At 33.5% G+C, this 14,658-nt stretch overlaps 1 protein-coding gene across 3 annotated transcripts in view; it reads right to left on the bottom strand.

Moving 5' to 3' along the window:
- The window catches only part of GLRA3 (glycine receptor alpha 3), a 186,760-nt gene that overhangs the window by 67,384 nt on the left and 104,718 nt on the right, over positions 1–14,658 (bottom strand). For all 3 annotated transcript variants that reach the window (XM_055276442.2, XM_055276441.2, XM_063638452.1), the window contains exon 5: positions 6,642–6,724. In XM_055276442.2, the coding sequence (XP_055132417.1) occupies positions 6,642–6,724 (83 nt within the window). The remainder of the gene's footprint in view (positions 1–6,641; positions 6,725–14,658) is intronic.

Genomic DNA, 14,658 nt, shown 5'->3' on the forward strand with positions numbered 1-14,658 from the left:
AATTAAGTCAAGTTTTTTTCCTGCCTCTAGTCCTGTATATCCACCTTCCACCAAGCATTCTTCTAGTCCTGTACATCCAACTTCCACCAAGCATTCCTTAGGGGCATAGTCTAGGTCTTAATATAGTTAGTTGTGCCTCCTTCTCTTCTATATTAGTTATTTGTTTTGTGTCAAATAAAATAATTTATAATTGCATTTATGTAAAAATTTATTTATAAATTGTGATGTAAATGAAAATGTACCTGTTGAAAATTACCTCATGTTGCTGGCACTTCATACAGCTTTAAAAAATTCAGGTAATGGCATGTGCTAAGTAATCAGTAAACTAACGCAATCTAATCCTGAGAAGGAAGGTTAGTGATCACTTTAGTAGTTTATCTTCACTAGTAACTTTCCTCAGTTTCATTTATTACAATCAAGAAATGCAGATAAAAATTGGGGCTCAAATTTAAAACAGTTAGTGAAAAACAAGTCTTCATTGCAGAATTCTCTGTGTGGTATGTATGGTTTGATATTTTTATTGTTATTTTCTTAGGTTTCTCCTAATAAAATACGAATTTTGAGAATAAAATGTGAATATTGGAGAGGAATATTGTCATGGGAACTGGCCTGTGTCTTCTTACTGACTTTGAGAGTGAAAAATGAGTATTAAAAAGAGAGAGAAATGAATGAAAGTAACACATTTTCTTCATACCTAAAAGCAAACATTTATAGTATTTATCCCAGAATGAAGTTGAATTACGTATGTTCTAGATCAGAGGAATAAACAGTATGTTGAACTTCTGGCTTTTATATGAGCAGTTACATGAAACTCTGTTGAGATTTGAGGAATAAGCACATTCCCAGAGAGGCCTTTATAATTTGATAAGGGAAACATCCGAACTTGGAACATATAAATGGGGCCACATTCTTTCCTTTGACTTCAGTGGAATTCTCAGTGATGAGTTAGCATTCTAAATTACCGTAACAGTAAAGATTCAACTTTAGTGCAGTTATTTCATTTTGATTTTAAATGGCAGCAGAGTGAAACACTATGATAAATACCACTTGTGTTGCAGCTAATACATTTTCATACCTAAATATTGAAGAAAACATAATGTTGATTTTCTATTTTTTTTTACCTTTAATGACTCTACCCTCCATGAATAAACTAGATTAATCATATTTTCCAAATAGCCTCTAGGAAATATATCGTTAAAATATCACAAAGAGTTCCTCACTGTCGTTCTCTGTTTCACTTCTTCCTCTACCCCCAATTTTCTAAAATTTGGTGATGCTGTCTTTCTCTGGCTCTCTTTTGGTTGTTGTTTTCTATGCTATCTGAAGAAACCTCGTTGATTTTCATGTCTCCATGCTTATTCATGTCTCAATAAGCAGTATTTTTCAGGTTATGTCTCTATATTTGTATAAACATTCCTAATTCAAGCTCGATCCTAAAATTTCCCATAACCCAAAGTAAACTTTTAGTTGAACATGTATTTTCACAAAAAACACAGCACAGTTAAGCAGACATCAGCTCTGATCTACCTTTTCCATGAATCACCTTCTTTTTTCAGATTAATGTAAACAAAGCAATATTCAATTCTCTCGATTGAGATGAAACTTGAGGAAATCATCTTTATGCATAATTCTTCTTTTTATATAGCAAATATTTGAACAGGTTTTCAAAATGTTTGCTGTTGTTCCCATCATTATTGTCTCCGCTCTTGGAAATTCTCATTAATTTATAACAAAGTTAGCTATTTACGTGGACGTTTTTCCCCCAGGCTTCCTTCTTGTTTTCAAATAAAGGTTTTGGCTGAGTTTCCTTTCCATAACTATGACTGAAAAAGATAGAATTGCTCAGGATTTTCTTTCATTGTTTTTAAGCTGGCCTACTATGATTATTTCTATTTCTTCATTCTGTATTTTTGATATTCAATCAACCTAATTTTTTTTTCTTTAAATAATTTCTCCAGGGATGTGTCTGGGTTTTAAGATTTTTCAAAGCACCAGTTTTAGGGGTTTTTGTGATTCTTTGGATACTCTATTGTGTCTTTTTGGTCTTTTTGAATAGAATGCTTAGTGAAATCGTTTTTACTGAAAAAATCTGGCTTATTTGTATCTAGAAATTTTGATATATTGTGCTTTCATTGTAACTTAACATCGTTTTTCTTAATTTTCACCTTTAAACAAATAGTCATTTAGTATATGTTTTTCATTCCAATTATACAAGTGTATATTAATATATAATAATGTATGGGAATTTGTAGCAACTTATAGTAATTCTATATTGTTATTGGTTTCTAATTTTATTGAATTTTAGTTAGAAATCACATTTTATAACATGTTGATTCATAGGAGGTTACTGAAACTTCCTTGGTGGTGTATAACATAATCAATTTTTGTAAATGTTTCCATATGCTAAAAACAAAATTAAACAAAGAATAAGAATTCTCTCTCTATGATTTGTTTGGTTCAAATATACTGTGCTTGTACAATGCAGTAAATTGTTGATTTATCTATTTTTTATGCAGTTCATCCTGCTTTTGCTTATTATATTTAGAAGTTATATGGTTACATACTTATATTTGCCTAATTATATATTGATTTTTTTTTTTAGAAAGAGTCTCACTCTGTCGCCCAGGCTGAGTGCAGTGGCGCCATCTTGGCTCACTGCAACCTCTGCCTCCCGGGTTCAAGCAATTATCCAGCCTCAGCCACCTGAGTAGCTGGGACTACAGGCAAGTGCCACCACGCCTGGCTAATTTTTGTATTTTTAGTAGCGATAGGGTTTCACCATGTTGGCTAGGCTGGTCTCAAACACCTGACTTCAAGTGATCCACCAGCTTCGGCCTCCCAAAATGCTGGGATTAAAGGCGTGAGCCACTGTATATTGATTTTTTACCAGCATGCTACTCAAGTGTTTGTGCCTCATAATTTTTTTCCGCCATTAATTTTTTTCTGGTTAAAATTATTCTGGACTTTTTCAAGGTACATTTCTCAGATACACATTTTTTCCTTTTTCTTTACCAAATTTTTTTTGTGTGGTATTCTTAGAAAGTGTCTAGTTGTCAACATATTGTTGGGTCTTAATATTTGTTAATATCTAGTTTGAGAATCTCTTATTTTCCTAAGTGAATTTAACTCTTTTATTCTATTTTTATTCTTTGATATTATCCTTAACTCATATTTTTTTTCTCATCAATTTCTAATGCAAGTCTTCTCTTACCCTGGATTTTCCTTGCATGAGCCTCTTTCCCAATAATTTCTTTTCCTCTAACTAGGAATTTTGTATCATCTATGGTTTCAATTATAAGTCGTAAATGTATACTTTTGAATGCATGGGATCATTGACAGTTTAGACAAAATAGTCCTTTCTAAGTTAGTTATTCATTGTTAATTTTGTTCTTCTCTTATTCACTTTCTCCTTTGTTTTAACAGTATACCATTAAGATTTGCTTATCTTTAATTGAATTATTATATTGGCATAAATATAATTTATATCATTATATTTCAGGTAGCCTCTGAAATTCTTGAAAGCAGAGACTTTTTTGCTTTATTTATTGTTATACCACCCAACATAATATGTGGAATGTATTAGGTATTTGATAAATATTTCTCAATTGATGCCTAAATGAAAGAATATTTCCCAGGCCACTTGGAACAGTCTTGACCATTGACATATATTTATTGAATTTTACTGAATTTAAGGAAGTTGTACCATTACAAGTGTTTGCTTTTAAATTATGTTTCCTTTTTGCCTGCTTCTCATGTCTTAATATTATTGAACATTTTCTTTTCTTCTTTTTTGCAGTCAGATTTCATTCAAAAGTGGACCCTGGGATTCTTACAACTCTTGCTTTCCAGTAGGTTAAACTCTTTTTGCCTACTTTCCAGTGGGTTCCACTGATTTACAATCTTTTATCTTGTCATTTTAAACCACTATTTAAGGAGAAAAGAAAAAATAGATATAAATTTTTCTTAAAACATATATATATACACATATATATGTAGATTTGTATGCATGCGTATATATACACACACATATATGCATATATGCACAGAAATGTAGGCATTTCTTAATATATGTATATATTATATATTATATATGTGTGTGTGTGTGTATATATATGTAATTGTCCTAAAAAAGTTTTAAGAAAAAAATGCCTTGAAGAACTTGACTTCAGAAGCTTCTACTTTGACTGACATTAGCATCTGCTACAGGAGTTTAATAAACAAAGTCTCTATGGTAAGCTAAATTTAAATTAATTCCTATTAAGAGTGCAGGAAGTGCTTAATGACTGAAATATTAAAGAACCCCTTGAACAACCCACTCATATTTCTTATAGAGGAATTAAGAAACAAAGGGGAAAGAAAAGAGGCTCTCTTTTCTCATGTTGAGAAATGTTCTGAGAAAGGCAGACACATGAGAGGTCTTACTATGTCAGCTTTTGTGTCCTGCAAAATAGCCCCAGTAAGCTTTCCTTATTCAAAACAGAAGCTCAGTGATCTAACCAACCCTCAGGCACTGTACTTTTTCTCATCTTTCTTTAATAACTAACATTCGTGGAATAAACAATTTCACTCACTGCTCCCACTTCCTCATCACTCACCTAAAAAAAAAAAAAAAAACCTTTTTAGATTCCAGCTTTGACCATCATTATTCTAATCACATTTGTCTTTGTTAACAATAACAATTGCTTTTTTCAAGTACCTTACAAAGCTTTCTCTGCAGCATTTGATTTTGTTACACAGAACTCCTTCACAGTCCTTTCTCTTTGGAGGTTGAATCGTGTTGATTTTAATTTGCCATCTTTGCCTTTGTCTGGATTTTTTTCCAACAACTTCTAAATGTAGGCATTTCTTAAGCTTCTGTTCTTGTTGTGTTTTATTTCCTCTCTACATTCGCCTCTTCAGCTATTTCATCTGATTCCTTGAACCACTCTGTATATGGCTTTTAATAGTTGATCTTCACTTTTCACTCTCTCTTTGGCTTTAGACCTAAATTTCCCAGACCTCAAACATATTAAGATGGATTTTATCAATTGTCCCATCAACATTTGTTTCTCATCCCCTGTTCCCTTTCTTCATCAATGCTTCTAATCTGATCCCATTTATCTAAGCTTTTTTGCTCTGACACACAGGCATTCAGTGACTTCACATCTACTGTGAATCAACCTCTCCTGTTTCTACCTTCCACTTAATTGCTCTTTGTCCTACTTTCTGTTCTTTTTCTGGAAAATTATGAAAACCTCTTAAACAATCTTGGTTCATTTAACTAAAATAATCTTTAAGAGGTACAGCAAGGACCAAACAATTTTCTTGCCCCTTGTATGTTGAACCATTTCTGACACCTATTGAATAACATCCACACCCCGCCCCCGGGCTTAGTAATTAGGGTGCCACTTAGAGGGTCCTGCACATTTTTAAACTCTTTGCCCTAAATGTACTTAATTTTTCAACCAAGATATGCAATCAGCCTGTCCTCAAATTGCGCTTCTTCATTTTCAAAATCGGGTCTGCTGCTTCTCCCCACGTAGATTGATTGCTAAATAGCTCCCCAAATTTTAATTTATTTTATTTCCTCTCATTTACGTTAGTACTTTATCCATATGTATGCTAATTATTTAAGACCTACTTATAAAAATAATCTATTTAAATTTTCTAAGGAGGAGTTATCAGAGAAATTGATATTTCCACTTCTTAAGAAAAACCAAACGGGAGAGGGAGGGGGATAGTCACGTTGCCCCACAAAGTTGGTCCGCCATCTAGTGACAACTCCATCACACTACAAGCCTTGTCTTTGACACCTGGAGTCTGAGAATGGGCCTTCAAATTTTCCTCAAGGAATGTGTCAAACAGTCCTTTTATTCCCCCTCGGATAACATGCTGTCATAAGATAAAATATTGCGTATTGCTTAATTTTTATATGAGATTAAACACTGTAAACAATTAATTTAGGGTTAATTATATAGATCAGAGAAAGGGTAGGATGTGAAATGTGCATCTGTATTAACATTAATCAGTGAGGCATATGGGTCTACTTTGAAAGAAGAAATGTAGAGGAATACCTGAAAGCTTACATAAATCTGTGAGAAAGTGTGAGAAATTTTTTCTTCTGAGCTAACATACATAACATACCCAGCAGAGTGATATTAAAATAATAAACACTGGTTATCAGAAGCAGCATAGGTTTGGAGGCAGTTTGTCATTGTCACCTTTGTGAATTGGAGCCAAATACTCAATCATTCAACATGACCATTTTCACATTTGAAAACATAGGGATAACAATATCTTTGTTGTTAGTGTAAGAAAAAATATATATAGACACTTGGTTGATAAGAGACTCCCAATAAATAAGTGATTGTTTTCAATGATTACCATCCTTTTCACTTCTGATGATGTGTATGGAAACGTATATCTAAATTTCAAGCTTTAAAAATCTGTTATTTCTAGATCCCCAATTTGTTTCTTTCTCATAGTGTAGAGTGCATGTGTTGACAGGTATCATTATTTTCAGTACCTGGTGAAAGGTTACATGCCTATTCAGTAAATATGTGACCAAAATGATTACTAAACAAATTATCCATATGAGGCATTAAAAGCTCGTATCTACTATACTGTAAAAGTATTTTAAAAAGCAAGTGGTTCATACTTACAGCTTTCCAGTTGCATTATACATGTTTGTACATCCATGGGAAAATTCTTGAGATCCATTGGACAGGAAAGTGTTAATGTTAATCTGAAAGTCAAAGTAATTATTTTTAAAGGAAATTTATGACATTATATTAATATTCTATTGTACAGGAGAAACAATGTTGCTTTGGTGGTGACTAACTCAGATTTAAGTAAAAATTTCTCCAGCTTATGTATCCTACTTACTATAAAATAGCTATGCCCTTATATACAAATCTGGCTTTGGTGGGCTGGGGATTGGATAATTGCACATCTTAGGCTGGTGCAAAAGTAATCGTGGGTTTTGCCATTAAAAGTGCTGGCAAAACAGCAATTACTTTTGCACCAACCTAAATATAAGCATGCCATCATATTTCTATATCTATGTGTTTATTTATTCAATTGGGCTATGGATGTCTAGAAAATGTCTGTATTCCAAGACGCCATCCTCAAAAGAGAAATTCGAGAGTGGATCCTATAAAATTAATGCCAAACGTCAAAAGGTATCTTTCCTTGCAAATCACATACTATATTCGAGAGGCATTAGAGTTCTAAACGTGGAAAAACAGGGCGGAGAGGAGCAATCATATGTAACATTCACTCATCATTCTAACGACTCTGACGTTTTCTGTGAACATTCAGCAGTGTATTTAGTAAAGTGAATCTGGAGGACTTGAAAAGTTCGGCCTCATGTTCCCTGGTGTGGGATAAGGGAATCATCAGGGTCAGGAAATAGCCCTCTAGAATATTCGTGATCTGATTCTATGCTCATCAAACAAACTTCTGATTTGGCTTCACACAAAGGATAACCTAGATGCTGTATACCAGTATTCTGCTCATTGGAAAGGCTCTCCTCCAACTTCCAGAGAGAATTAGTATGTTGATATTCCAGAAAATTCATCACCTTTGAATAGTTTTTGCTGGAAAAGCATTCTACCCAGATCTCTTCAGGGTAGTTTTTGTAGTTCCTAGACCTGAGGAAGAGATGGTGAGATCCACTCGTTTATTCAAATGAAGATCTTTTCTGAGAACTCTTTAGCAAGCCTCTTATACTGAGAATATTCCCATTGAAATTCAGTGTATTCATGAGCACCCTAGGTGGATTTTTCTTTCTTTCTCTCTCTCTCTTTCTCCCTCTCTCCCTCCCTCCTTCCCACCCTCCCTCCCTTCCTTCCTCCTTCGTGGAGGAAGGTCACTTCGTGACCCTAGGCAGATTAATTCAAATCCCCTATATCGCAGTTTTCTCATCTTTAAAATGAAGATAACAATAGTACATACTCGAGAGTTGCTATGAGCCGTACATGAGTTAACACACATAAGTGCTTAGACAAGTGCTTAAGCCATAGCAAACACTCAACAAACAGTGGTTATTAGTGATTATTAGTATATTCAACCACTCCTAGACTCCTTCATTTACTCATCTGCCAAACTCTAAAGTGTGGGCACAAAGATGACTAAATTAAATTACATATTAAGAACTATTTAGCCAGGTGTGGTGCCTTATGCCTGTAATTCCAGTGCTTTGGGAGGCTAAGACGAGAGGTTCGCTTGAGCCCAGTAGTTTGTGATCATCTTGGGCAACATAAAAATACTCTGTCTCTACAAATATATATATATATTTTAAATTAGCCAGGTATGGCGTGTGCACCTGTAATCCTGGCTACTCAGGAAGCTGAGGCAAGAGCCCAGGAGGTTGAGGCTGCAGTGAGCTAGGATCACACTGCTGAACTCTAGCCTGGGTGACAGGGCAAGACCTTGTCTCTTAAAAAAAAAAAAAAAAAAAGGAAGGAAGGGAGGAAGGAAGGGAGGGAGGGTGGGAAGGAGGGAGGGAGAGAGGGAGAAAGAGAGAGAGAGAAAGAAAGAAAAAGAAAGAAGAAAGAAGGAAAGAAGGAAAGAAAGAAAGAAAGAAAGGAAGGGAGGAAAGAAAGAAGGAAAGGAAGGAAGGAAGGAAGGAAGGAAGGAAGGAAGGAAGGAAGGAAGGAAGGAAGGGAGGGAGGGAGGGAGGAAAGAAAGAAGGAAAGGAAGGAAGGAAGGAAGGAAGGAAAAAGAAGAAAGGAATAAAAAAGAACTGTTTAAGTTTTAACAAAAAATAGTCCGCAGCTCTACTAAATATAACCACATTCTTCGAGCTGACATTTTTATGTAGACAATAGACATAAAGTTAGAATGATGTATATTCTACAGAGAGTATGCTTGGTGAGTTAGGTCCAATAAATGGACAGACAGTGAAGCTGCTGAATTTTTAAGAGTCTTAGGAGGATAATCTGGTAATTCATTTGAGTCAGAGTCCATAACACACTAGAATAATTCATAGAGTTCAATATTCAAAAGGAATTTTTCTCCTGGCTCAGCTACGTTAAGTATGATTGTGTAAATTTACAAAGTTCTCTCTTAAAAAGGCAATTTTAAAATTAGGTAGACACAATGTTTTTTGCCTTGTGAAAGGGCTTATTAGAACTGTATGTACACATACATTTTGAATGTACACACATAAATTTTCCAAATATCCAAGGCTCTCAGACAGCCAGTTTCAAATGTTGACTTGCAGAATTAATTCTGTGACCTTTTGTTTGGAAGTAAATAGCATTCTCAGAATCTTTTCCATGCTCTCACCATGCATGTGATGTCAAATTCATATCCTGGCTATTTTTCTGGCATAAAAAAAGAGACATTACATAATTCTAAAAAAATAGCACTTGAAAGGAATTATTTGGCAAAGAAAAACACAGTTTGTAGGACTTCTGTCATAAATCATATCCTGAAAAAATCTATTCGTTGACTTTTCTTTCTTTTTGTTTAAGGTACAATACAATTGCTCCTTTCACAGCATACTGAAAAATATGTGCCAACTTGGTGGGTTTGATACTGAATTTCTTTATCAAAACACTACATATAAATTAAAGACATGTCTTGACCACATCAAAAGAAAACTAAATCAAGAGGCAATTAATCACATTCTACTGTTTTGGAAATAAATGTTTACTTGTGTAAGAGGGACACTAAGTTCTCTTTCTGAGACAAGATACATAAACAGGATATGGCGTTTCTTCTTTTCCTTTAAGAAGTCTTGGGAAAGACTTTTAACATTAGTACTTAGTGAAACAGTAATGTTTAAAAAGCTGATAATAATTTGTGACAAACAATTGACCTCATTAAAATTCAATTATTGCCCATTTTTGAATAAGCATGGTTTAATGTGTTTATCTCAACCACTAGTTGAATTAAAAAATGTTTGCTGACTCTATTATAGACTTTGTATATAAATGAGTATTTCTTTAGATCCTAATATTTCTCTATTTTGTGTCATAAAAACAATGGCCTCAATTAGCAATTTAATCAGTTTTAATCTATATTATCTGTAATATCACATTAGATAACACATCTATTAGACAATGTTTACTGTGCAGTAGGCAGTATTTTAAACACTTGTTGTATGTTAACTCATTTACTCCGTACTACAAATTTACAAGAATAGGTAAATGATATTACCATATTTTAGAGATGAGGAAACTTAGAGGTTAAGTAACTCACCTGACATTACACAGCAAAAATTGCTACAGCTGAATTTGCAGCCCTGGGGTTCTAGTTCTAGATTTCATGCTTTTAACCTTTAAGTATACTGCCTCTCAAAAGCATTGAAGCATTTTATCATGAAAATGGGTTCTGTAATTAATAGGACATTTTAAATTATGTATTTCTTATAATACAAGAAATGATACATTGCATGCACATATCAGTTATTTATAGTGAAATTATAGTTATAGTGAAATTTAAAGTAAAATATGCATAAATAATTTTTATAAAAACCTACATAAATAATTCTTCCAAAAGAAAACAGAGGAATGTAGTTAAACTATAGAAAATATAAGGAATTTTCCCAGAGATTTGATATATTTGAATGATTTGGTATATCATTATGAATGATTTTCTAAGGGGTAAATCACTCTTAGGAGGGATTAGATTGCTGGAGCCCTAGAAGGGAGATTAGAATGAGCTTCTGTAACCTACTTCTGGAGTTTAATTGTCATCTGATCATAGAGACAATCATTAACAACCCATTACCAAAGCAATCTCAGTATTGTTGATGGTTTCTTTATGAAGCTATGGACCGCTTCAGAAAAACATACACAATTACATGTATGCCAAATTCTTCTTATGACATGTATTTTATAGCATTGTAAATTGATTACCCCTGAATAAACAGCACTTAAAAAAGCAACTGTCGAAATAAGTTTGCTTTCTTATTTAAAAATTAATGGTTATCAGTGTTAAAAATACATATTATCATACGAGTAAACTTTATTTTCACAAATTTCACAGAGTGATATTTAGCTTAAATAAAAATTAAAATTATATCATGATCTTTGTCAAGTTGCTGTGCATAGCATCTTTAACATAAAATTTCTTCCCGTGATTTGATTTTTAATGCAAGAATGCCTCTGTACTATGAGTATAAAAGTTGGGTTTGTTAGTAATATTAGTAAAGTAAGAAAGTATATCATATTTAACTGCCTATGATGGGATTCCATTATTCTGTGGTGAAGATATTACCATCCTCTTTTTACAAGTGACAAAACTGAGGCCGAGACATGTTAATAACTTAAGAGTCCATGCGGTAGAGGTTTATGATTCTGGAAAATAACAGAACGTGTACTTTTCTTAAAAGGTAAAAATAACAACTTTAGTGCCTATTGTATGTCTGGCACTATGCTGCATGCTTTATTTAATGTATTTTAATACGTTATTTCAGGCTCAAGGTAATTAGTATTGTCACTGCCACGTATCTAAGAAAAAATAAGCCTTAAATAAAGAGACTTAACCCAAATCACCCCTAGTCAATAGCAGAGTGTCGATCTGGGCTGGGAGATATATTTCTCCTTGATCCTCTTGTGCTCCTATACCTCCTCTAGCTTGTATACCGAGACTGCAAAGCTCTCATCATTCTTTTATCTGAGCCATTTTCCAGGGTTGTTTATGCAGCTGATAATTTTGAGAGACGAGAACATCTTTCAAAGAGAAGGCTTGCTTACAGCTTGCTATAAAAGTAGTGGATTCCCAAAGTCAGTGGTAGAGAGTTAAACGTACATGGAGTATCATATCAGGGAAACAAACTCTTGTTTATCCTTTATAAGAATTAATAGACAATTTCAAATATTTTAAAAATCAAGCATGATATTACAGCAACTTAAGTATATGAATGTGAGTGGTAGACAGATAGCTAAACAAAGGCTACCTCTCTGACAAGCCAGAACTGGGGGTAAGGATGGGTAGGGCAAAAGTACAACTGTTTTTCTATGTTTTATAGAACTGTGTGAACTTTTTTTTTTTTTTTTTTTGAGATGGAGTCTTGCTCTGTCACCAGGGCTGGAATGCAGTGGTGTGATCTGCACCCTCCACCTCCCTGGTTCAAGCGATTCTCCTGCCTCAGCCTCCTGAGTAGCTGGGATTACAGGCATGCGCCACCACGCCTAGCTAACTTTTGTATTTTTAGCAGAGATGGGGTTTCACCACGTTGGCCAGGATGGTCTCCATCTCCTGACCTCGTGATCTTCCCGCCTCAGCTTCCCAAAGTGAGAACTGTGTGAACTTTTAAGTGACATTCATGAATTATATAAACATTTGTGGTTAAATTAATATTCAGTGTTTACATGTTATAAATATGTAATTCTTGTTCATGATTAAGCTTGGTAGTTTGTTATAGCTCTTGCATAACTTTTTGTTATATATAACATATATATACACACACATATATAAACACATAAATATAAGTAATAATTATGTTATAAATTTCATAAACTTTTAAATATATTTAAGAATGAGGTACTAAAAACTATCTGGAGCTCAGTTAGTAGCAGATGGCTCATTGAGTAATGGTCTTAACTGTAGGATAGTAATACGGCGGCTCAGAGATTCTCCAAATGCCAGAATGTGTAGATCTTTTCTCTTAGGCAAGTTAGTTTTCCAGATACATATATATCTACATATCTAAGACAGATATAAATGCCATATAACTAAGAGGAAAAAAATATATGTGCATATATGTGTGTGTGTGTATATATACATATATGTATATAAAAAATTGTGTGTGTATATATGTGTGTGTATGTGTATTATACATACATATGTATATATACATATATATCTATATATGTCATATATATCTATATATGTGTATATATACATATATATCTATATATGTATATATATACATATGTGTATATATGGGTATATATGTGTGTGTGTGTATATATATATATATATATATAAAAATAGGAAACTAACTTGCCTAAGAGAAAAGATCTACAGATTCTGGCATTTGGAGAACCTCTGGACAGTCATATTACCTATACATGTATCTATAGGTATAATTTATCTGTATATCTATATTTATATCCATATCTATATCTATGTCTATCATCTGTATTCTTGTCTACTGCTCAGTGGAAGAAGTTTAAGTCTGTCTTTCAGCATTTTAGGGCCAGCAAAGGGTCCTGTCATTCTTATTTTCTTGGTCTGATGCCTCATGACAGGTACCAGTTGTGCCTGGAACCCCTGTGCCTAAAGCTCTTGAAAGAGCCTCTTCAGCATTTTCTGTCCTCTTGCTTCCTGCTTAGTTCAAAAGGTAAAAAGGGCAATCTCTAACCTGAGTGCATGGGAAGGAAATCAGGAATAGAGGGTCCACTTTTCCTACAAAGCTTAAATAAATTATACTCCTTTTAGATCTCTTCTGGCTTCTACTTTCTGAAGTCCCAGGTGCCTTACAGTTCTAAAAATTTGAAAATATTAATTATTCTCTTCCTTTTGAATTCCCCTACATTGAAGTAGGTTTCCACTATCTCTGTCCAAGTCAGTTTTCACAAGTGCATTCATTTTTAAGTTTCCTAAATATGTTATCACTCATCTGTTGCTGTTTTTTCCCCATTACTTTCATTCTCCTGTGTGTTAACGACATTTTTATTCTTTATTCCGTTTATTTCCTTTTTTTAATGGGGTTTCAGAGGAAATACAGATAAATATGTAAGTTCAATTAGTCGTCTTTGCAAGGACCTGCTGCTTCTTTCTTTAAAAACGCAGGAAAGCCAGATCTCTCATGAAACATAACAGATGCTCCATTTGTAAATTCAACAAGGTTTTTTCTTTTTCTAGCACAATTTTTGTTAACAAAAGAAACTGAAGATATGAAGCATTTGAAGATTTCAAAGTCCTGTGAGATTTCCAAAAACAACTCAGAAAAAATGAATTTTTTGATTGTGCGAGCCAGGATATAGCAAACAAAAACTAGGAGCCGAGAGACCATCTGTTTCATTTGAATTCATACTGAAAGACAAAAGATGCATTTCTAAATTATTTCATACCTTTCTTCAAAATATTAGAAGAAATGTGAGCAATTCATAATGGATGATGTCATTTATAAGAGACATAATTCCAGTTTTATTCCAATACTTTAAGACAGAAAATACTTGAGCATTTCCAGGGGACATGGTAGCAAGGTCTCATTAATTGTATTTAAATTATTTAGCTTTTCAATATAATAAATTTAGTATTCTTTAATATAATGCATTTGGATGGGCACAGTTAAGGGTTTTAGTACAACTATCATCTTGAAATCTTCTTAATAACAAGATCTATACTATTTGACAAATTTTTAGGATGGACAGAATTAAGCGCTTTTGGCTTTATGACAAATTTTTAGCAAGAAGCCCCTCACACAAAAAGTAGTCTAGCTTTTATATTCTATTTTGTTCAATGATCAGGGACGTACTAAAAGCTCAGTAGTGTGTTCTTTATGTTGACATTGTCCAACTCCAATAAGACTTAAAATAAACAAATAAATATTTATAATCACGTAAGACACGTTACATACAAACACACAACAGCTACAATAAATAATCTAGACATTCTATCTTTGCAAAATGACTACTCCATGCTACCTGGTGATATATTTCTGTAACCTATGCAACCCCAAATCTGTCTGAAGTGAAACAGTACTTCAATATATAA

Source organism: Symphalangus syndactylus, chromosome 4 (assembly GCF_028878055.3).
Source record: "Symphalangus syndactylus isolate Jambi chromosome 4, NHGRI_mSymSyn1-v2.1_pri, whole genome shotgun sequence".
In the NCBI taxonomy this organism is placed as follows: domain Eukaryota; kingdom Metazoa; phylum Chordata; class Mammalia; order Primates; family Hylobatidae; genus Symphalangus; species Symphalangus syndactylus.